Here is a 24,683-nt window from a genome sequence, read left to right on the forward strand (position 1 = left end):
AAAAAATGATTATTATCTGATTCTTATAGATATTACAAGTGTTAAATAAGAATAGAATTTGGGATATACTTTAGTAATATGCCATTAGTGTAACTGCGTTATGTTTCATTTTATAAAGGACAAGTATCCAGGTATAATAAAATATCTAATAAATTACTATTCTATAAGAATTTTAGCAGAACAGATATATTCCACTTATAGTTACATTTACAACATACTACTCAAAATACTAATGTAAAATAAAAATACATACATGTAGATATATATTTATATATATAACAGAAACATTTTACACCTTCACATATTTACTGGGGTTAATGTGGAAGAAAATTTTATACAGAAGCTCTTGGAACAAATCACAAAAGAAAAGTGGCAATTTTCAGATTTCACAATATCACAGTAATAAAAATATTTTTAAAACCTGCCCAAATAGAAATAAGTTGTCATGACAAATTGCAAAACAATATAAAATATATTAGTGGCTAGGGGCTAATATTATTAATACAAAAGTGCTTAGAAATAAAGGAACTAAATAGAATATCTCAACAAAAAGGATGCATAAACATATGAAATAAAGTAAATTGTGAAGATACGTGAAATTGAAACAGATATAAACACTTAGTTATTTGTGCCTATTCACTTTATTCATTTTAAAATATTACTTATCAATATTATATTGCTTTAACCTCCAATTAAAATAAATTTATATTAAAAAATAAAATTAAAAATATATTAATTATCAGTCTTATATCACTCTTACACTAACTAAACTCTATAAAAAGAAGGAAATAAATGTGTATTATGAAAGAGCTCTTCAGATCAGATCAGATCAGTCGCTCAGTCGTGTCCAACTCTTTGCGACCCCATGAATCGCAGCACGCCAGGCCTCCCTGTCCATCACCAACTCCCGGAGTTCACTCAGATTCATGTCCGTCGAGTCAGTGATGCCATCCAGCCATCTCATCCTCTGCCGTCCCCTTCTCCTCCTGTCCCCAATCCCTCCCAGCAACAGAGTCTTTTCCAATGAGTCAACTCTTCGCATGAGGTGGCCAAAGTACTGGAGTTTCAGCTTTAGCATCATTCCTTTCAAAGAACACCCAGGGCTGATGTCCTTCAGCATGGACTGGTTGGATCTCCTTCCAGTCCAAGGGACTCTCAAGAGTCTTCTCCAACACCACAGTTCAAAAGCATCAATTCTTCAGTGCTCAGCTTTCTTCATAGTCCAACTCTCACATCCATACATGACCACAGGAAAAACCATAGCCTTGACTAGACAGACCTTTGTTGGCAAAGTAATGTCTCTGCTTTTGAATATGCTATCTAGGTTGGTCATAACTTTCCTTCCAAGAGCTCTTAACACTTTTTAATTCTTTGAACTAGTAACTTTTAGAATCAATCTTTAATATACAAGAGGTAAAAAGTGAAAAAAATTTCTTTGAAATGACACAACCACAATATGCTGTTGTTATTTGGAAACCTCTATTTTGTCACATCCAAAAACACTTATATAGTCACAGAACATCTTGAGGAGAATTGATAAGACAGATAAGTAGTTTCCTAGTGTCTCAGATGGTAAAGAATCTGCCTGCAATGTGGGAGACCCAGGTTCGATCCTGGATTAAGAAGATCCCTTGGAGAAGAGACGGCTACCCATTCCAGTATTCTGGCCTGGAGAATTCCATGAACAGAGGAACCTCGCAAGGCTACAGCCCATGGGGTCACAAAGAGCTGGACACGACTGAGCAAGTAACACACACATACACACACACACAAATGAAAAAAAAACTCAAAATTTATTGTCCATATGTTTACAAACACAAAAAGATTGAAATAAATTGCATTACATTTTTTAAATATAAATTTATTTATTTTAATTGGAGGTTAATTACTTTACAGTATTGTATTAGTTTTGCATTACATTTTTAACAGTCAAATCTTCAGCATAGAATCATGAATGATTTCATTACCACTTTTTTCTATATCAAAATACATTGTCTAGGTGAAGAGGTGTTAAAAATAGATACAGATATAAAAATTATACGGTGATGTAGAGACATGTCTTAAGATATTATGACATAAGTGAAATGATTTAGTTGAAAATTATTTAACTTGATTGCCTTTGCTTTCAGAAATGTGAGCATCCTAAATGCTGTGATCCTTTAAACTGTGTACTGATTGGAAACGCAGACTGTGGTTCTGGACCATGTTGTGGAAAAAAAACTTGTATGGTAAGTTTTCAGAATATTGCCTTATTTTCCTCCATGAAATTCTTACTTTTGTGGGCTTTTTAGCTTTTTTTCAGATAATTTTTACTCATCTTTCAAATATATTACTGTATGTTCTTGATTCATACACAGTTGATTTCAGAATTGAGAGGTCTTTAGATCATTTCCAATCAACTATTTAGCCCTACCTCTAACCTTATTGCTTCAATCCCTACTCAGAAAACAACTTCAGGTAATTTGGGTGTTGTGAGTTCCTCTTGGTCATAATTGAATGTAGCTTCTCACAATCTACTTATGACAAAATTATGAGTAAGCCACCCCACACACACTTGAGATACAATATTTGAATAAACAGACAATTATACTAGTAACCCCTCACTTTGGAAGTAGCAGAAAAAAAGGAATTCATAGGGAATAGTCAGCAATATGTAGCATATCTAATACTGAAGATTAACTTTGTCCATCACTCACTGAATCCTTGACTTCCCTTGGGCAGTTTTCCCCTCAATTTTCCTTCATAGCCACCTCTGATAGGAGACTGGGTAAGATCTCTGTTCTAGGGAGGGCTTCATTTTAGCAACTCACCTTTTTGTGTGTCAATTTAGGAGGCTATGACACACATGAATGCTGATTGATTAGAGGTTTTGTCGTCAGGTCTGTTTTTCCACTGCCAATGCAAATCTCTCCCCACACCATTTCACCCTGTTCTCTGCATGCTCTTTTTCACTCAGTGGGCTAGTTCTTAAAACCAATGTTCATTTGTTTCAAGGCACATTAATGTAGAGGCCAGGCTAGGGTTTCCACTTCTTAGCAATAAACTGTTTTGTTCTTTCCTTCCCCAGAACTCTCAACTTTGTCTTTGTCTCCAAATCAGTGAGACTGAGCAGTTGAATTTTCTATACAGTCCATTTCCATCTGGACTCCCCAGGTGGTGCTAAAGAGCCTGCCTGCCAGGAGAATCCCATGGACAGAGGAGCCTGGCCCCTGCAATCCACAGGGTTACAAAGGATTGGAGATGATTGAAGTGACTTAGTATACACCCACCATTGCCCTCTACCTACATATCAAAGGATAATTCTTTGCAACAGAGATAATTCCTGCATTTGGTCCAGTGAAAATTCATAGTATAAGTTTCTAGGGAGAGATTCAGGGTTAACAGCAGTGAAATCTGTAAAGAAGTTCCAACTAAAACCTGTAACTCCAGCTATCATCTTTTGTTTTTAACATCCAGGACTGCATTTATTGGTCTGTAGAAGGTAGCCCCGGACAGCCTTTTCATTTTTCACACTTGAAGGCACCTGTGACTCAATTCTAGTTCTGGGAATATACCCACCGCCACCATCTGCCCAGGACTTTCCTCCTCAATCTTGAGGCATGCTTCAATGTCCTATGTTAGTTCCCATTAAATTTCTTACATATTATAGCATAAAATCTAGCTTTTGCTGTCTTTTCAAGGGTCGCAGGTGCCTCTCATTACTGACCATAACCTTAAAAGGCTTTTTATTTTTTTATCTTGTCTGCTTTCCATTCTACTTTCCACTGACATGGTCTGAAATGTAATGCTTTGATCCAGTGTTTTTTTTTTTCTTATAAATTTTCAGTTTAGATGGACACAAGTCCAAGTGCAAAGATATGGAAGACCAACACCTTAACGTGCTATTATCCGACACATAATGGGGACTAACATGTTTTAGCCAGTACCCAGACTTTCCTCTCTGAAGTTTTAAGGACCTGTGTCTGGTACTGCACACCAGCAATTATCATGGGTCAGTTGTATCTTGATGATGAACAGATGAGCAAAGAATAAGAAACAAGCACTCAGGAAGCTTACATATGACATGAGTTCAGCATCATGCTCAAGTGAATCTTTGTTTAAAACAGGAGCAACAAGATTCTTGTGCTATACGTGAGTTGGATATCCTTGCTTTTCCTTGGCAGTTCTCAGACAAGCTTTTCCTGTGTGCAGTACTGATCACTCAGTGCAGATCCTGGCTTTTCTAGTCTATACTGTGTGGTATTTCAGAAGAGCAGAGGGATCCCCTCTTTCCCAACACCTATGTCCACCCCTGGCAGTGGCAGAAGCCCTGACCTACCATTACATTCTAAGTTAAATTTCCCACCACTGTGTCTAGGGAGAAGTGTTCTGATTGTCATCCTGAATCAGAAGCAGTTTCATAGTAGAAGTGGAGTTAGTCCTGAAAAGAAAATTACTTGAAGGGCAAAAGGACAAGGGTGTCCACTAAGAAACATTTTAGAAACATGGAAAGACCAGCATCTGAGTTAGTTAAAATATTTCGGGAGTGCAATGGATTAGTCCCCAGGAATCAAAAGTTGAAAAACAGATATGCATAGTGTTATCTCAGATATTTTCTGTTTATCTTGAAGTGAATACTCAGGATAACCAAAGCATTGTAACTAGGAAAACATTCACTAGGGCCATTTTTAAATTGAAGTTCAAGTCACACAGTGAAAAGTTAGCCATTTTCAAGTGCCTTTAGTGCGCTGAGTAGCATTTAGTGCATTCACAGTGTTGTGCAGCCACCGCCTTGACCTGGTTCCACAGCCGCTTCCTCACCCAAACAGGAGACCCCGACCCATGACGCACCTGCTCTCCTCTCTCCCTTCCCCTCAGTTCCCGGCAACCAGCACTGCATTCGGTCTCTAAGGATTTCCCTACTCTGGACATTTCATAGAACTAGAACCATACAGTGGGAAACCTTGTGTCTGGTTACTTCACTAAATACAGTGTCTCCGAGTTTCAGTCACCTTGTACCATACATCAGTACTCCATTCCTTTATGTGGCTGAACACATCCCATTGTCCATACCACAGTTTGTTTACATATTAGGGGGCATTTGGGTTCTTTCCAAACTCTTTCACCAGAACTTTTAAGCAAATTTATAGCTTAAATACTTACAAACATAACGGTAATGAAAATGATAGCTACAAATTCAATGCTGTTATTTAATTTTTTTACATTTGTTATACTACTTCAGGGAGAAGGCAATGGCACCCCACTCCAGTATTCTTGCCTGGAAAAATCCCATGGACAGAGGAGCCTGGTGGGCTGCAGTCCATGGGGTCACTAAGAGTCAAACACGACTGAGCGACTTCACTCTCACTTTTCACTTTCATGCATTGGAGAAGGAAATGGCAACCCACTCCAGTGTTCTTGCCTGGAGAATCCCAGGGACGGGAGCCTGGTGGGCTACCATCTATGGGGTCGCACAGAGTCGGACACGACTGAAGCGACTTAGCAGCAGCAGCAGCATACTACTTCAAAGCAAATATGTGTTTTTCCTTTTCTCACAGATACTTGAAAGAGGAACAGAGTGTAGGAGAAGCACTGATCCATGTGATTTTCCAGAATTTTGCAATGGGATATCTGAATTTTGTGTACCTGATATGAGAGCTTCCGACTTACAAACGTGCAATAATAAATCTTCCTATTGCTTTAGAGGAATATGCCAAGATAGAACAAAGCAGTGCATCACTTTGTTTGGAAAATGTAATAATTTATCTTTTCCTCTGAGCTTTATTTTTCAGCTATATTTTTTCTAAAGTCAGTAAAACACCAAAATAAAAAGGACTGTTTGTTAAATCCAAATTTGAACATAAAATTGAAATCATTGTAACTTTGAACTATGTCAAGAGGTAAAACAGACCCAAAAAGAACAGGAGAAAATGAATAGGATATTAGTCAAATTTGAGGTGGTTGGGAGAAAGTGAGTGGAATTTAGAATTGAAGATGAGAGAGTGCAGAAGACTGTGGGATTTCTCAATTATTTCTGCTCTGACATACCAGCTCTCCTGTTCTTAAGCGGGTAGTTTTCAGTAAGTGTTTCTTTTTCTTGTGTAGCCAATAGACAATACTGAAATTTGTAAGAGATGACATTGACTAGGCATTGTTGTTTAGATATTTCAATATTAATTTACCACAGTTTTAGTTTTTAATTTTTTAAAGATGAGTAATTGGAAATGTGTTTATGTTTTTAGATGCTAAAGAATCTAGTTATCAGTGTACAGAAGAAGTGAATTTTCAAGACGATGATTTTGGAAACTGTCTAGGAAGAACTTGTTTTTTTCAGTATGTACTTAGAAATTTATACATTTTTCAAATGCCTGTGTGAGTGTCTGTGTGTTTGTATACTGCCAAGAGTCACTTAATGCAAATGAAAGATTAACCTGGTTTATATAGATGAATTTATATGTTGCACTTTATTAGTTGGTGTACGTTCTGAATAGCTTTGGTGTTATGATCTCAGTAAATTTTGAATTATCCTCATATTTGGTACTGTTTTTTTTTTATCTAATCTCTTGTGTCTCTAAGAGACCTGTGGACATTAGGAGTTTTTTTTTTTTCTTTATTGATAGCCAACATCTTTGTGGAAAGTTAGTTTGCCACTGGACACATTCAGCTATAGTATCAAGGAATGACATTAATGTTCAATATACCTACCTTGGAGGCCATATATGTATGTCAGCAAATCTAAGAATGCGTAGATCTCCGGACCCTACTGTTGCAGCTAATGGAAGCATGTGTGATGAAAATAAGGTAAATAAAATTTTTACTTGATTCTATATATGGTGTATGGATGTCTGAGTGTGTGTGTGTGTGTGTGTGTGTGTGTGTGAAAGAGAGAGGGAGAGACAGAGAGAGAGAGAAAGAGCTTAAAATTTTTTAATTTGTAATTAATGGTATAAATTTTGGTTACTATATCATTGTAAAATTAAAAGGTCACTTTCTATTGGCTAAAGGAACCTTTACTTCACTGTCTATCTTTTTATTGTGAATTTTGCTACAGTTAGTTGAATTTGTTTTGTCACATTTGAAAATCTAAACTTGTCCAGTAAGCAAGGATCTGGTCTGTGACAGTTTGTGTAATCAAAGAACAAAAAGTATCAAATAATACATGAAAAAAAAATGGGTCAGAACAAACTAAATAATGAGAAAAACAAGGAAAACAAAAAAAAGCCAACATTTAGCATTGCAGTATTTGACTAGAATTAGTCAAATTGCAGTAATTGACTAGAATTAAATTGAAATGAAACTAAAATATTTTCTCATTAGCCTACTCCCATAGTTCTTTCTTCAAAAACATACTTGTTTAAAATTGGACCTTCTACAAGATACAATAATAAAACAGAGTTTAAATTTTATATATTTTTCCTAAGTACTTTTATAAACATAAAGAATTTTTTAAAACAGTGTCATTAAAAGCTAGTACATGAAAGTAAAAAGGGAAACAATTATTTCACATTTTAATTAAAATAATTACATTAAAATACAGTATTTTTAAAAAGTGAAGAATAGAGGAAATTGGAAGTGAATAGTAACCTTATCTCAGAATGGCAAAAGATAGTCTAACATAAATATAATGGCTTCCCTGGTAGCTCAGCTTGTAAAGAATCCGCCTACAATGCAGAAGACCCCAGTTCAATTCCTGGGTTGGGAAGATCCCCTAGAAAAGGGATAGGCTACCCATTCCAGTATTCTTGCCTGAAGAATTCCATGGACAGAGGAGTCTGGAAGGCTACAGTTGACCCCTGGGCTGGGAAGATCCCCTGTAGAAGGGAACAGCTCTCCACTGCAGTATTCTTGCCTGAATAATTCCACGGACAGAGGAGTCTGGCAGGCTACAGTCCATGAAGTTGGCAAAGAGTTGGACAAGAGTGAGCAACTTTCACTTTCAATCACAAAGGAACATACTGATGCTGACTGCATTATGAAGTAATATGTCATCCCTCTAAGCATCATTTAAAACAAAATGCAATCATGTTTACCATAAATATGGCAGAGTAAATATGTAAAATTATTAACTAATTTAATTATTCATTAAATAGAAAAAAAGTAATGTAATGGTATAATAGTATAACGTGGTTTAACATACACAAGAAAATTAATTTGGCCTTTTCCCTTGATTTCTGGCCCTGAGCTCCTAAACCTTAGAATTTCCTGACAGGAATATTTGGTGTTATTCATAATGAGATTCATCCAAAGAAATATGAATTTATGCTAATGAGGTAATAGGGTGGTGCCTCTTGATGCTTCAGAGTATGCTGGTCACCAGAAAGACGAATTGACTAATGGGGTGGAGCTTTAAGCTCCACTCACAGCATCAACAAAGGGAATGATATGGCTGGAAACTGGACTCTGTAAAAATTTTGAATGATTAGACTCAAGATAGTTTGTAAGTTGGAGAACACAATGTGTTGTAATGAGAATGTGCCTGGAGAGGACATGGAGACCATGACACTTCCTCTTGCCCAACAACATAACTTGACCTGTGCATCTATTCCATTTGGATGTTCCTGAATTATATTCTTTCCCATAAATTAGTAAACATAAGGGAAGTCTTTCCCTGAGTTTTGTGAGCCAAATTAGCAAATTATCAAACCAGAGAGGGAGCCATCAGTTCAGTTCAGTTCAGTTCAGTTGCTCAGACGTGTCCAACTCTTTGCAACCCCATGAACCACAGCACGCCAGGCCTCCCTGTCCATCACCAACTCCTGGAGTTCACTCAGACTCACGTCCATCGAGTCAGTGATGCCATCCAGCCATCTCATCCTCTGTCGTCCTCTTCTCCTCCTGCCCCCAATCCCTCCCAGCATCAGAGTCTTTTCCAATGAGTCAACTCTTTGCATGAGGTGGCCAAAGTACTGGAGTTTCAGCTTTAGCATCATTTCTTCCAAAGAAAGCCCAGGGCTGATGTCCTTCAGAATGGACTGGTTGGATCTCCTTCCAGTCCAAGGGACTCTCAAGAGTCTTCTCCAACACCACAGTTCAAAAGCATCAGTTCTTCAGTGCTCAGTCTTCTTCACAGTCCAACTCTCACATCCATACATGACCACAGGAAAAACCATAGCCTTGACTAGATGGACCTTTGTTGGCAAAGTAATGTCTCTGCTTTTGAATATGCTATCTAGGTTGGAAATAACTTTCCTTCCAAGGAGTAAGCATCTTTTAATTTCATGGCTGTAATCACCATCTGCAGTGATTTTGGAGCCCAAAAAAATAAAGTCTGACACTGTTTCCACTCTTTCCCCATCTATTTCCCACGAAGTGATGGGACCAGATGCCATGATCTTCGTTTTCTGAATGTTGAGCTTTGAGCCAACTTTTTCACTCTCCACTTTCACTTTCATCAAGAGGCTTTTGAGTTCCTCTTCACTTTCTGCCATAAGGGTGGTGTCATCTGCATATCTGAGGTTATTGATATTTCTCCCAGCAATCTTGATTCCAGCTTGTGTTTCTTCTGGTCCAGCGTTTCTCATGATGTACTCTGCATATAAGTTAAATAAGCAGGGTGACAATATACAGCCTTGACGTACTCCCTTTCCTATTTGGAACCAGTCTGTTGTTCCATGTCCAGTTCTAATTGTTGCTTCCTGACCTGCATACAGATTTCTCACGAGGCAGGTCATGTGGTCTGGTATTCCCATCTCTTTCAGAATTTCCCACAGTTTATTGTGATCCACAGTCAAAGGCTTTGGCATAGTCAGTAAAGCAGAAATAGATGTTTTTCTGGAACTCACTTGCTTTTTCCATGATCCAGTGGATGTTGGCAATTTGATCTCTGGTTCCTCTGCCTTTTCTAAAACCAACTTGAACATCAGGAAGTTCACAGTTCACATATTGCTGAAGCCTGGCTTGGAGAATTTTGAGCATTACTTTACTAGCATGTGAGATGAGTGCAATTGTGCGGTAGTTTGAGCATTCTTTGGCATTGCCTTTCTTTGGGATTGGAATGAAAACTGACCTTTTCCAGTCCTGTGGCCACTGCTGAGTTTTCCAAATTTGCTGGCATTGAGTACAACATTTTCACAGCATCTTCTTTGAGGATTTGAAATAGCTCAACTGGCATTCCATTACCTCCACTAGCTTTGTTCGTAGTGATGCTTTCTAAGGCCCACTTGACTTCACATTCCAGGATGTCTGGCTCTAGGTCAGTGATCACACCATCGTGATTATCTGGGTCGTGAAGATCTTTTTTGTACAGTTTTTCTGTGTATTCTTGCCACCTCTTCTTGATATCTTCTGCTTCTGTTAGGTCCATACCATTTCTGTCCTTTATCGAGCCCATCTTTGCATGAAATGTTCCCTTGGTATCTCTAATTTTCTTGAAGAGATCTCTAGTCTTTCCCATTCTGTTGTTTTCCTCTATCTCTTTGCATTGATCGCTGAGGAAGGCTTTCTTATCTCTCCTTGCTATTCTTTGGAACTCTGCATTCAGATGCTTATATCTTTCCTTTTCTCCTTTGCTTTTCGCTTCTCTTCTTTTCACAGTTATTTGTAAGGCCTCCCCAGACAGCCATTTTGCTTTTTTGCATTTCTTTTCCATGGGGATGGTCTTGATCCCTGTCTCCTGTACAATGTCACAAACCTCTGTCCATAGTTCATCAGGCACTCTATCTGATCTAGGCCCTTAAATCTCTTTCTCACTTCCACTGTATAATCATAAGGGATTTGATTTAGGTCATACCTGAATGGTCTAGTAGTTTTCCCTACTTTCTTCAATTTAAGTCTGAATTTAGTAATAAGGAGTTCATGATCTGAGCCACAGTCAGCTCCTGATCTTGTTTTTGTTGACTGTATAGAGCTTCTCCATCTTTGGCTGCAAAGAATATAATCAATCTGATTTCGGTGTTGACCATCTGGTGATGTCCATGTCTAGAGTCTTCTCTTGTGCTGTTGGAAGAGGGTGTTTGCTATGACCAGTGCATTTTCTTGGCAGAACTCTATTAGTCTTTGCCCTGCTTCATTCCGTATTCCAAGGCCAAATTTGCCTGTTACTCCAGGTGTTTCTTGACTTCCTACTTTTGCATTCCAGTCCCCTATAATGAAAAGGACATCTTTTTGGGTGTTAGTTCTAAAAGGTCTTGTAGGTCTTCATAGAACCATTCAACTTCCGCTTCTTCCACGTTACTGGTTGGGGCATAGATTTGGATTACTGTGATATTGAATGGTTCGCCTTGGAAATGAACAGAGCTCATTCTGTCATTTTTGAGATTGCATCCAAGTACTGCATTTCGGACTCTTTGGTTGACCATGATGGCTACTCCATTTCTTCTGAGGGATTCCTGCCCACAGTAGTAGATATAATGGTCATCTGAGTTAAATTCACCCATTCCAGTCCATTTTAGTTCGCTGATTCCTAGAATGTCGACATTCACTCTTGCCATCTCTTGTTTGACCACTTCCAATTTGCCTTGATTCATGGACCTGACATTCCAGGTTCCTATGCAATATTGCTCTATACAGCATCGGACCTTGCTTCTATCACCAGTCACATCCACAGCTGGGTATTGTTTTTGCTTTGGCTCCGTCCCTTCATTCTTTCTGGAGTTATTTCTCCACAGATCTCCAGTAACATATTGGGCACCTACTGACCTGGGGGGTTCCTCTTTCAGTATCCTATCATTTTGCCTTTTCATACTGTTCATGGGGTTCTCAAGGCAAGAATACTGAAGTGGTTTGCCATTCCCTTCTCCAGTGGACCACATTCTGTCAGATCTCTCCACCATGACCCGCCCATCTTGGGTTGCCCCACAGGCATGGCTTAGTTTCATTGAGTTAGATAAGGCTGTGGTCCTAGTGTGATTAGATTGACTAGTTTTCTGTGAGTATGGTTTCAGTGTGTCTGCCCTCTGATGCCCTCTTGAAACACCTACTGTCTTACTTGGGTTTCTCTTACCTTGGGCGTGGGGAATCTCTTCACGGCTGCTCCAGCAAAGTGCAGCCATTGCTCCTTACCTTGGACGAGGGGTATCTCCTCACCACTGCCCTCCCTGACCTTCAACATGGGATAGCTCCTCTAGGCCCTCCTGCACCCACGCAGCCACCGCTTCATGGACGTGAGGTTGGTCCTCCTGGCCACCGCCCCTGGCCTCAGGTCTGGGGTAGCTCCTCCTGGCCACCGCCCCTGACCTGGGACGCGGGGTAGCTCCTCCCGGTCGTTCCTGCACCGTCGCAGCCTGGCACTCTTGCCCACTGCCCCTGACCTCGGACGTGGAGTAACTCCTCTTGGCCGCTGCCCTTCGGGCATGGGGTCCTCCCAGCTTCTGCCCCTGACCTCGGATGTGGGGTAGCTCTTCTCAGCCGCGCCTTAGCGCACCGGTGGCAGCCGCCCGCGCTTTTCTTCTTAATTTATAGCCAGTTGGTCAGAAGGATAAAGACATGAATCTGGTGTCTGAAATGGGAAGAGTCTTGTAGGACTGAGCCTTTTAACTTGTGGGATTTGATTCTAACTGCAGATAGATAATGTCAGAATGAGTTGAATTGAATTCTTGGACACTTGGTTGGTATTAGAGTCATAGGTATCAGGTTATCATAGTGGGTATACCCCACTATGTGTGTGTGTATATGTGTGTGTGTATGTGTGTGTGTGTGTGTATCAGAGGAGGCAATGGCAACCCACTCCAGTACTCTTTCCTGGAAAATCCCATGGACAGAGGAGCCTGGTAAGCTGCAGTCCATGGGGTCGCTAAGAGTCAGGCACGACTGAGCGACTTCACTTTCACTTTTCACCTTCATGCATTGGAGAAGGAAATGGGAACCCACTCCAGTGTTCTTGCCTGGAGAATCCCAGGGACGGAAGAGCCTTGTGGGCTGCCATCTATGGGGTTGCACAGAGTCGGACACAACTGAAGCGACTTAGCAGCAGCATATATATATATATATATATGCACATCTATGTGTACCACAGTATATATGTACATGTGCACACACACGTACCCCAGTGTGTATATACATGTGTACACACACATATCCCAGTATGCATGTTCATGTGCGCACACACACATATCTGAGTATATATGTACCTGTACACACACACACACGTACCCCAGTATATATGTACATGTGCACACACACATACCCCAGTGTATATATACACATGTGTAGACACACATATCCCAGTATGCATGTACATGTGCACATACACACATCCCAGTATATATGTACCTGTGCACACACACACACACACATCCCCCAGTATATATATATATATATATATATATATATATATGTGTGTGTGTGTGTGTACACACACATATCCCAGTATATATGTACCTGTGCACACACACACACGTACCCCAGTATATATGTACATGTGCACACACACATACCCCAGTGTATATATACACATGTGTAGACACACACATCCCAGTATATATGTACCTGTACACACACACGCACACGACTGAGTGACTGAACTGAACACATCCTACATGACTACTGGAAAAGCCATAGCTTTGATTAGACGGACCTTTGTCCATATATTTACTTGCCAATAGTGATAGAAAATAATGAATGTTTCTAGACTCCATCATCTGTTGGATGTTCTCAGATAACTTGAGAAAAGTGGGCAGACAATCTTAGAACATGTCCCCCAGAGTATTCAAATTAAATTAAAATTTTGATAGAGGAATATTAACATGCAGTCTACATCAAAATCAGGTTAAATAAATAACTAAAACACAAATTTGTATTTAGTGAGCATTTGCTATGTCCCAAACTATTTTTGTTCCTTTATGTGTAATAAATTATTTCATCCTTATAACCTATGACTTGGGTATAATTTCTATTTCAAATTCAAAGATAGATAAACTGAGGTATGAAGGAGAACATTGCTTTTGTAAAAGACAAGAGCTACTGTTATTAAAGTTAGAAGAATGTAAAAATGACTGGTTGAAGCACTGGTATTGAGCATTGATCAGTGGGCTCTATGATTAAAGTAGTTCTTGCACACTGGTTCTGTCAGTCAGTGGTGACATGCCCTAAAAAGTGTACATTTAATTCTCATCAAATATAAAATGTGGGTAAAAATTATCTCTCTCAAGGTCTATGTGAGCATATATATAAAAATGCATAGAAAGTGCAAAGGCCCATTTCAAATGCTCATTAAAATTTGGCTTGTTTTGTTTTTATACCAGCTATAATTTTTAGCTTCATAATTTCTATGCCTTGTAGAAAAGACATAGAAAAGTTCTATGTTTTCAGGTGTATCAAGAGTGTTGTCTACTTTTATTGAGGAGACAAACTAGAGAAAATCTCTATGGCACTTGAAAAGCACTGCATGGACATTTCTTGTATTTTATTTTTAAAATCCTTTTCCACGTTAAAATAAAAACCTCCTGTAACATACCAAATTACAATACTTTAATCATTTTCATTGGCTATTAGTAAACTCACAAGCCTCCTCCTTCAATGGAAGCAATATCTTATTGTGAAAACTTGATGTTTGACTTCAAGTTTTTTATTAGAATGAGTAGATGTTATGAAATTCAAGTTCATCCTAAGTATATATCATATTGTGTATCTAATTTCTTATAATAAATACAGTCAATGAATTCCTGACTTTAAAGTTGTTGGTTGTTTCATCATTTTAGTTTTGTGACAATGGAGCATGCAGGGCAATCCATCAATACACGCAGTATCAAGATTGTGACCCACTTGTCAGATGCAGAGGACATGGGGTATGTAATTGTTACTCTATTTTATGTATAGTTTTAAAATACATATCATAACATCCTACAAGATAATAATAAGCTTCAGATTAATGGATGTGGAAATTTCTTTGGAGAATTTCAGTTAAACGTAGAAACCAAATTTCATTATTTATACATGTGTGCATGTTCTAGGTATTCTATCAGATCACTGCACACTTTATGAGCTAAAAACTTTTAAACTTTGTACAAAATTGCAATATGAAACATAAGCTATTACAATGTTGGATAGAGACTGCATACTTTTGGAAATAGATATATTTAGTGTTACATGTATATCAGTTCAGATCAGTCACTCAGTCGTGTCTGACTCTTTGTGACCCCATGCATCGCAGCACGCCAGGCCTCCCTGTCCATCACCAACTCCCAGAGTTCACTCAAACTCATGCCTATCGAGTCAGTGATGCCATCCAGCCATCTCATCCTCTGTTGTCCCCTTCTCCTCCTGCCCCCAATCCCTCCCAGCATCAGAGTCTTTTCCAATGAGTCAACTCTTCGCATGAGGTGGACAAAGAATTGGAGTTACAGCTTCAGCATCAGTCCTTCCAAAGAACACCCAGGACTGATCTGCTTTAGGATGGACTAGTTGTATCTCCTTGCAGTCCAAGGGACTCTCAAGAGTCTTCTCCAACACCACAGTTCAAAAGCATCAATCCTTCGGCACTCAGCTTTCTTGACAGTCCAACTCTCGCATCCATACATGACCACTGGAAAAACCATAGCCTTGACTAGATGGACCTTTGTTGGCAAAGTAATGTCTCTGCTTTTGAATATGCTATCTAGGTTGGAAATAACTTTTCTTCCAAGGAGTAAGCGTCTTTTAATTTCATGGCTGCAGTCACCAATTGCAGTGATTTTGGAGCCCAAAAAAATAAAGTCTGACACTGTTTCCACTGTTTCCCCATCTATTTCCCATGAAGTGATGGGACAGGATGCCATGATCTTCGTTTTCTGAATGTTGAGTTTTAAGCCAACTTTTTACTCTCCTCTTTCACTTTGATCAAGAGGCTTTTGAGTTCCTCTTCACTTTCTGCCATAAGGGTGGTGTCATCTGCATATCTGAGGTTATTGATAGTATCTCCCATTATTTTGATGCTTCATATTTTCTATAGTAATCCTGGAAAAATTGACCTGTCTGTGTGTCTTGTATCAAAATTTACTTCCTATTTACACATCCTATTATTTACAATTTCTTTTATGTTCCATTCCTTTATTATTTAATTTCAATTTAATTTTGCCTGAACTTATCCCTAGATTCCTTATTCTGCTTCTGACCCATCTTTTGATTTATCCATAAGGTCATATTTATAAATATATTCTAGCCTTCCTGTGCTGTGCTGCACTTAGTTGTTCAGTCGTGTCTGACTCTTTACGACCCCATGGACCATAGCCTGCCAGGCTCCTCTGTCCTTGGGGCTTATCCAGGCAAAAATACTGGAGTGAGTTGCCATGCCCTCCTCCAGGGCATCTTCCCAACCCAGGGATCAAACCCAGGTCTGCTGCGTTGCAGGCTGAATTCTTTACTGTCTGAGCTACCAGGGAAGCCCAAGAATATTGGAGTGGGTAGCCTATCCCTTCTCCAGGGGATCCTCCCAACCCAAAAATTGAACCGAGATCTCCTGCATTGCAGGTGGATTCTTTACCAGCTGAGCTATCAGGGAAGCCGCCTAGCCTTCCTATTTTCTAGCAAAATCAATTTTTATAACTGTACCTGAATAAGTAAGCTCCACCCTTTAGTTTTCTCCCCGTGTTTCATAAAAGTTGACTCTTACAAAAGTTTTATAAAATATCTGGCACAATTCATAATAAATTTCAACTCCTGCTATAATTTTTAGCTTCATAATTTCTATGCCTTTTTAAAAGAGACAGTTCTATATTTTCAGGTGTATCAAGAATGTTGTCTACTTTTATTGAAGAGATAAATTAGAGAAACCCTCTGTAACATTTAAAAAGCACTGAATGGACATTTCTTGCATTGCATTTTATCTTTATACTTATTTTCCACATTAAAGTAAAAACAGCCTATAACATACCAAATTGCATTACTTTAATCATTTGCTTTGGCTCACAATCAATACTAATCCATTTAAATTTTATATGACATATAAAATGGTCTTCTTTATTTTGGTTTCATTCCAGATTTGCAATACTCGCTTACATTGTCACTGTGATGTTGGATATGTGCCCCCAGATTGTGAGGAAGTATCCTTATCACCAGGAGGAAGTATCGATGATGGATTTTGGAATTTAGAAACTGATGAATGTTAGTAATTAAATCACTGCTCCAACAGAGTCTTCTGTATCCTTAAAGCCCCACTGTCTATGTGGCTATTAAGCACTGGACATGTGGAGGATGCAATTAAGGAACTAACATTTTCACTTTATTTTACCTAATTAAATGTAAACTGTCACTTTGTACTGCTATTATAAATATCACAGCTATAGATTATGTTGTCAATCAAAATTTTGCATGTGATTTTTTAATTCAAATCTAGCCATGAACATTTTAATGTGTCATCTTAATTTTAACCATGGTTTCCCAAATTTTTCGATTTATACAGCAGTTTTCTAGATTTGTTGCTGTTCAGTCACTAAGTCACATTTGACTCTTAGGCGATCCCATGAACTGCATCACTGCCAGGCTTCCCTGTCCTTCACTATCTCCTAGAGTTTGCTCACATTCATGTCCACTGAGTCAGTAATGGCATCCAACCATCTCATCTTTTGTCGCCCCCTTCTCCTTTTGCCTTCAATCTTTCCCAGCATCAGAGAGAGTCTTTTCCAATGAGTAGGCTTTTCACATCAGGTGGCCAAAGTATTGAAACTTCAGCATCAGTCCTTCCAGTGAATATTCAGGGTTGATTTATTGACTGGTTTGATCTCCTTGCTGTCCAAGGGACTCTCAAGAGTCTCCTCCAGCACCACAACTCAAAAGCATCAATTCTTCAGCACTCAGCCATCTTTATGGTCCAACTCTCACATCCGTACATGACAACTGGAAAAACAATTGTCTTGACTAGATGTACCTTTGTCAGCAAAATTGATGTCTCTGCTTTTTATTTTTTTAGCTTTTTTTTTTTAATTTTTTAACTTTACAATATTGTATTGGTTTTGCCACATATCAACATGAATCTGCCACAGGTATACATGTGTTCCCCATCCTGAACCCTCCTCCTTCTTCCCTCCCCATACCATCCCTCTGGGTCATCCCAGTGCACCAGCCCCAAGCATTCAGTATCGTGCATCGAACCTGGACTGGCGACTCGCTTCATATATGATATTATACATGTTTCAATGCCATTCTCCCAAATCATCCCACCCTCTCCCTGATGTCTCTGCTTTTTAATACCCTGTCTAGGTGTGTCATAACTTTCCTTCCAAGGATCAAGTACCTTTTAATTTCATGGCTGCCTTCACCATCCCGTGATTTTGGAGCCCAAAGAAAGAAAATCTGACACTGCTACCACTTTTTCCCCTTCTGTTTGGCATGAAGTGATAGGACCAGATGCCATGATCTTTGTTTTCTGAATGTTGAGCTTTAAGCCAACTTTTTCACTCTCCTCTTTCACTCTCATCAAGAGGCTCTTTAGTTCCTCTTCACTTTCTGCTGTTGGAGTGGTATCATCTGCATAGGTGAGCTTGTTGATATTTCTCCCAGTGAGAGAGATTCTTGATTCCAACTTGTGATTCATCCAGCCCAGCATTTTGCATGATGTACTCTGCATATACGTTAAAAGTTTTTTTTTTGCTTGTTTTAATATTGCAAGGTATTTAAAATGTCGTGCTACACATGGGAAAATAAAATTTGGATTCATATACAAAAGTTATTGAAAACCAGATGCTTTTTAATTTATTTTTTAATTGGAGTATAATTGCTTTCCAATGTTGTGTTAGTTTCTGCTGTACAACAATATGAGTCAGCTATAAGTATACATATATCCCTTCCCTCTTGAGCTTCCCTCTCATCTCCACCCCTCTAGGTCATCACAGAGGCCCGAGCTGAGAGATTCTCTTGTCGTTTTGAGAGGGCATTAAATTAGTTTACACTTAATATGAGGTGGTGCAGTGGTAAAGAATCCACCTACCAATGCAGGAGATGCAAGAGATCTGGGTTCGATCCATGAGAGGGGAAGATCCACTGAGAAGGGAATGGCAACCCACTCCAGTATTCTTGCCTGAAAAATTCAATGGACAAAAGAACCTGGCAGGCTACAGTCCATGGGGTCGCAAAGATTTAGACAATTGAGTATGTCCACGAATACACACAATATCATCATAATTGGTTTGGTGGTAATTCTGATTGCTTGATTTATATTTTTTCAATTTTAATTTTCTGGTTTATTCCTTTTGCTTATTTTGACCAATAGATTTACTTTTCTAGTTTTATCCAATATCTTTGTAACACCAAGAGGAATATCAACTTTTTAAATTAATGCAATCAAAATTAAAACAATATCACTTTATACATATGTTATGTAAATTTAACCTCATCTACTATTACTGTTTCTTTTTAATTAGCCTCAGTTCTATCTGTAATTTTAACTAAATAATTTTTAAAACATTTCTTTTTTTTGGTCTTAAATACTAGTCTTTATTTTTACACAAAGCAGTGTAAAACGAGGCCATTCCCCAAAGGGTGACTTGGAACTAGAAAATCCACGCTGAGAGCGAGAGTGTTAGTGTTAGTTGCTAAGTCGTGTCTGACTTTTTGCAACCCCAGGGAGCCTGCCAGGCTCCTGTGTCCATGGGATTTCCCAGGCAAGAATATTGGAGTGGGTAGCCATTCCTTTCTCCAGGGGAGCTTTTTTTTCTTTTTTTTTGCTCCTTTTTTTAAATAGAGGAATCTCTTAGATGGTAATATCAATCTAATATATTCTAAGTAGCAGTGCAGTATGATAGGAATATGATAGTATGATAGAATGAAATACGTTAGAATGTAACACATAAACATTAAATATACATATAAAGATTAAATTATGTATATTTAAAAGAAATGTATAATGCACTTTGGGGTATAGTCACAGAAGTTTGGAAAGCACTTTTAGGTTTAAATTTATTTATTCTATGATTATATTATTTGAATTCCAAATTTTTGTAATTCAAATTACTAAAATGTATCATTTTTTAAAAGTTAAAAGATATTGTTATGTCTTCAGCTAAAACTGCATACTTGATAAAACGACGTCGTGCCTCTCAAAAAAATAACCTGATGATCAGTTTCTACGTATTCTTACCTTTCTTCATTTTAACTGCTATCATTGCTCTTAAATGGAATAAAATGAAGAGATTTTGGAACAAAGAGGGAACAATAAGTGGGGGGTAAGTAAACACATTCTTTTTTATATTTAATATTTGAAAGGCTTTATGAGAAAATTCAAATGTTATTCAGAATAATATAAATAGGGACTCGTATGGATTGGCTTAATGCTTGTGTTTGTGTGTGTGTGTCTGTGTGTGTGTGTGTGTTCTTAGTCTCTCAGTCGTGTCAGCTTCTTTGTGAATCCATGGACTGTAGCCCGCCAGGCTCCTCTTTCCATGGGGATTCTCCTGGCAGGAATACTGGAGTGATTTGCCATGCCCTCCTCCAGGGGATCTTCCCAACCCAGGGAATTGAACAGGCATCTCCAGCACCAAGGGCTTCCCTTGTGACTCAGCTGGTAAAGAATCTGCCTGCAATACTGGAGACCTGGATTTGATCCCTGGGTTGGGAAGACCCCCTGGAGAAGGGAAAGGCTACCCACGCTAGTACTCTGGCCTGGAAAATTCCATGAACTCTCTCAAAGAGTCGGACATGACTGAGCGACTTTCACTTTCACTCCTGCACTGCAGGCAGATTCTTTACCATTTGAGCCACCAAATGGTGGCTTATAAGTCACTGATAATGCTTATAATTCTACCAAATGTTTACAAATATACCAGATTTTTTTTTTCAAACTTTAGGCACTGGGTATCCTTCATGCCCATATAGGCCCAGGAACAACTGAATTTACTCAGTAAATCCTCAGTATCTTTCTAGTAGAAAGTCATGTTGGCTATAATTGCTTTAGAAGGTTCTGTCTACTTCCTAAGCAACCCCATTTTCCTTGTCTTGACATTTGGTGGTGCCAAGAAGCCAGAATATGCTGGAAGGTAAAAGAGTTCCAGAAAAACATCTATTTCTGCTTTATTGACTATGCCAAAGCCTTTGACTGTGTGGATCACAATAAACTGTGGAAAATTCTGAAAGAGATGGGAATACCAAGACCACCTGACCTACCTCTTGAGAAACCTGTATGCAAGTCAGGAAGCAACAGTTAGAACTGGACATGGAACAACAGACTGATTCCAAATAGGAATAGGAGTACATCAAGGTTGTATATTGTCACCCTCCTTATTTAACTTATATGCAGAGTACATCATGAGAAATGCTGGGCTGGAGGAAGCACAAGCTGGAATCAAGATTGCTGGGAGAAATATCAATAACCTCAGATATGCAGATGACACCACCCTTATGGAAGAAAGTGAAGAAGAACTAAAGAGCCTCTTGATGAGAGTGAAAGAGGAGAGTGAAAAAGTTGGCTTAAAGCTCAACATTCAGAAAACGAAGATCATAGCATCCAGTCATATCACTTCATGGCAAGTAGAAACAGTGGAAACAGTGGCTGACTTTATCTTTGGGGGGCTCCAAAATCACTGCAGATGGTGATTACAGCCATGAAATTAAAAGACGCTTACTTCTTGGAAGGAATGATATGACCAAGCTAGACAGCATATTAAAAAGCAGAGACATTACTTTGTCAACAAAGGTCCATCTAGTCAAGGCCATGATTTTTCCAGTAGTCATGTATGGATGTGAGAGTTGGAGTATAACGAAAGCTGAACACAGAAGAATTGATGCTTTTGAACTGTGGTGTCCGAGAAGACTCTTGAGAGTTCCTTGGACTGCAAGGAGATCCAATCAGTCCATCCTAAAGGAGATCAGTCCTGGGTGTTCATTGGAAGGACTGATGTTGAAGCTGTAACTCCAATACCCTGGCCACTTAATGCGAAGAGCTGACTCATTTGAAAAGACCCTGATGCTGGGAAAGACTGGGGGCAGGAGGAGAAGGGGACGACAGAGGATGGGTTGATTGGATGGCATCACCAACTCAATGGACATGAGTTTGGGTAAACCCCAGGAATTGATGATGGACAGGGAGGCCTGGCATGCTGCAGTTCATGGGGTCGCAAAGATTCGGACACCACTGAGTGGCTGAACTGAACTGAATGATGAATAGAGATGGGGCAGCACAGAATATGGGGCCAGAGACAATAAATAGAGATGGGTCAGCATAGAATATATGGGGCCAGTGATGTGAATTGGAATTGGTGATGGACAGGGAAGCCTGGCGTGCTATAGTCCATGGGGTTGCAAAGATTCAGATATGACTGAGCGGCTGAAATAAACTGAATGACAATGAGTAGAGATGGGGCAGCATAGAGTATGGGGAAGGTGAGAAAATATAAGATCACAAAGAGCAAGGGAAAGCACATATGAAGGACATGGCCTATGTTACACGAAATTAATATTGCTCGTGTGTTTCTGAAATTAGAGTTAAGGTACTTACTCAGTTTTTCCATTTTTTAGAACAGAATTTAATTACTTCTTTTTTAAAAATGAGGTATAATCACCTTATATGATATTAGTTTCATGTGTATCATACTTTGTATATAATGTAAAATGATCATAGTAAGTCTAGTTAACATTTGTTATATAGTTGCAAATTTTTTGTTTTCCTCCTGATGAGGTCTTTTAAGATCTACTCTTTTAGAAAGTTTCATATATGCAGTTAGTTATTGTTGACTATAGTCAGCATGCTGCCCATTACATCCCCATGACATTTATTTTTTTATATAGAAGTTGTACCTTTTGAACTTACTTACCCGTTTTTCTCATCACCACTCCAACCCATTACCTATGGCAACCACCAATTTGATCTCTGTATCTATGAGGTTTCTGTTTGTTTGTTTTGGTTTTTTCAAACTACATATAAATGGGATCATACATTGTCTTTCTCTCTCTAACCTTATTTCACATTCATACAGCTTTTTCTTTACTGTAGCACAATTTGCTTAGTAAATATTTAGGAAGATGAGAATGCAGAAGTAAGTGTAAAGATTGGGTCTCATTTCTTCATTGTAAAGTAAATCATTTTTGTTTCTCGTATGTTTATCGGAGATAAAATGATATAAAATTTCTATCAGCACCTCTGCTTACCAAGTAAGTTAATCTTAGTTATGAACAAGTTAGCAGCAACCAGTAAATTCAGGGCAGTATTCTGCATGATTCATATGGACATTTATATAATCATTCAATTGTTATAAATTGATTTAATTGAATGATATTTGGCATAAGTCTTCCTGGGCTCTTATTTAAGACACGTTCAAAAAATCTGAATAGTTGCAAAGCTGAAACTGACTTCTGGAAGAAATGGTATACTTAGATATCACTGACCATAAATAACAAAATCTGCCTAAGTTTTAAGAGCATCAGTCAATTGTTTCAGGGCTACAAGGGCAAGAAATGATGTAGAGCTGAAACACAAAAGGGTAGTAAGGAACTGGATGGTTGTGAACTTGGTCATTCTCTCCATCACCCAAAGGCTTTTATGATTGACATAATCTCTTTTTGTCTATGTTCATTCTTTCCAAAAGAACTGCTTTGCTTACACATGGCCCAGAGTACCTCTCTCAACCATTCTAGTTTCATTTTCAAGTAAAAAACCTAAAAATCTCTCAAAACCAGCATCTGTTAGTTAAGAGACATCAACAGACAGAAAGAAATAGCTGTGCAAGTGTATCTAATTTCAACAAGGTGTCCTTTCAGAATTTATAATCCCAAATTGGATATTCAAACCTGATTTTTACCATCTGTAGCCAAAGAATTGTAGCCATTACAAGGAAACTTTACACCATAATGTTACTCTTCAACAAGAACTGAGTGTGTATAGGAGCCAAAGGGAAAATGGAGGCTGCCTGAATACCACAAAGTGTAAACAGACATAACTGAAAGAGAGGCCTCATTAAGGAGCTCATTAACAGAAGTGAGATAACTATTCACATAGTTATTTGATAGAAATAATATAATCGAAGCCATGATAATTTAAGAATTCATGTGTAAATTGTCTTTAACTTTGGAGAAGCATTATCATAGATATTTTAATATTTCATCCTGTCTTCCATGTAGATAACATAGAGAAAAGTAATAGATGGATTTAAGTTTGACATTTTTAAAATGCTTAACATATTTCGTTTTTAACTTTTTATTTTATGTTGGAGTATAGCAGATTAACAATGTTGTAATAGTTTCAGCTAGACAGCAAAGGGACTCGGCCATACATATGCATGTATACTCCCCCAAACTTCCCTCCCATCCAGGCTGACACATAACATTGAGTAGAGCTCAATGTGCTATACAGTAGGACCTAATTGGTTATCCATATTAAATATAGCCATGTGTACATATCCATACCAAACTCACTATCTAGGCTTTCCCCTCATCCTTACCCCCTGGAAGCCATAAGTTCACTCTCTAAGTCTGTAAGTCTGTTTCTGTTTGTAAACAAGTTCATTTAGATACTGAACTTAAAGGATGTCATACAATATTTTTCCTTCTCTGTCTGACTTACTTCACATAATATGACAATCTCTAGGTCCATCCAAAATGCAGCAAATTGCTTTATTTCTTTCTTTTTGATGGCTGAGTAAAATATTCCATTGTATGTATCTGTTGATAGATATCCATATCTTTGTTATAAATAGTGCTACAAAAAAAAAATCTGCAAATCAGTGTGATGTACCACATTAACAAAGTGAAGAATAAAAGCCATATGCTCATCTCAATATATGCCACAAAAGCTTTTGACAAATTCAACACCATTTATGATAAAAATCCTCCAGAAAGTGGGGATAGAGGGGACATATCTCAAAATA

At 38.4% G+C, this 24,683-nt stretch overlaps 1 protein-coding gene across 3 annotated transcripts in view; it reads left to right on the forward strand.

The window, feature by feature from the left end:
* The window catches only part of LOC102405271 (A disintegrin and metallopeptidase domain 3), a 113,766-nt gene that overhangs the window by 80,691 nt on the left and 8,392 nt on the right, over nucleotides 1-24,683 (forward strand). For 2 of the 3 annotated variants that reach the window (XM_006078640.4, XM_044929779.2), the window contains 7 exons: nucleotides 2,130-2,228; nucleotides 5,538-5,733; nucleotides 6,222-6,312; nucleotides 6,600-6,780; nucleotides 14,616-14,702; nucleotides 16,872-16,995; nucleotides 19,889-20,051. In XM_006078640.4, coding sequence (XP_006078702.3) covers nucleotides 2,130-2,228; nucleotides 5,538-5,733; nucleotides 6,222-6,312; nucleotides 6,600-6,780; nucleotides 14,616-14,702; nucleotides 16,872-16,995; nucleotides 19,889-20,051 — 941 coding nt within the window. Of the gene's footprint in view, nucleotides 1-2,129; nucleotides 2,229-5,537; nucleotides 5,734-6,221; nucleotides 6,313-6,599; nucleotides 6,781-14,615; nucleotides 14,703-16,871; nucleotides 16,996-19,888; nucleotides 20,052-24,683 lie in introns of those variants that run through there. The other variant, XM_025278201.3, reaches the window with a different exon arrangement.

This window comes from Bubalus bubalis, chromosome 1, assembly GCF_019923935.1.
Source record: "Bubalus bubalis isolate 160015118507 breed Murrah chromosome 1, NDDB_SH_1, whole genome shotgun sequence".
NCBI lineage: Eukaryota > Metazoa > Chordata > Mammalia > Artiodactyla > Bovidae > Bubalus > Bubalus bubalis.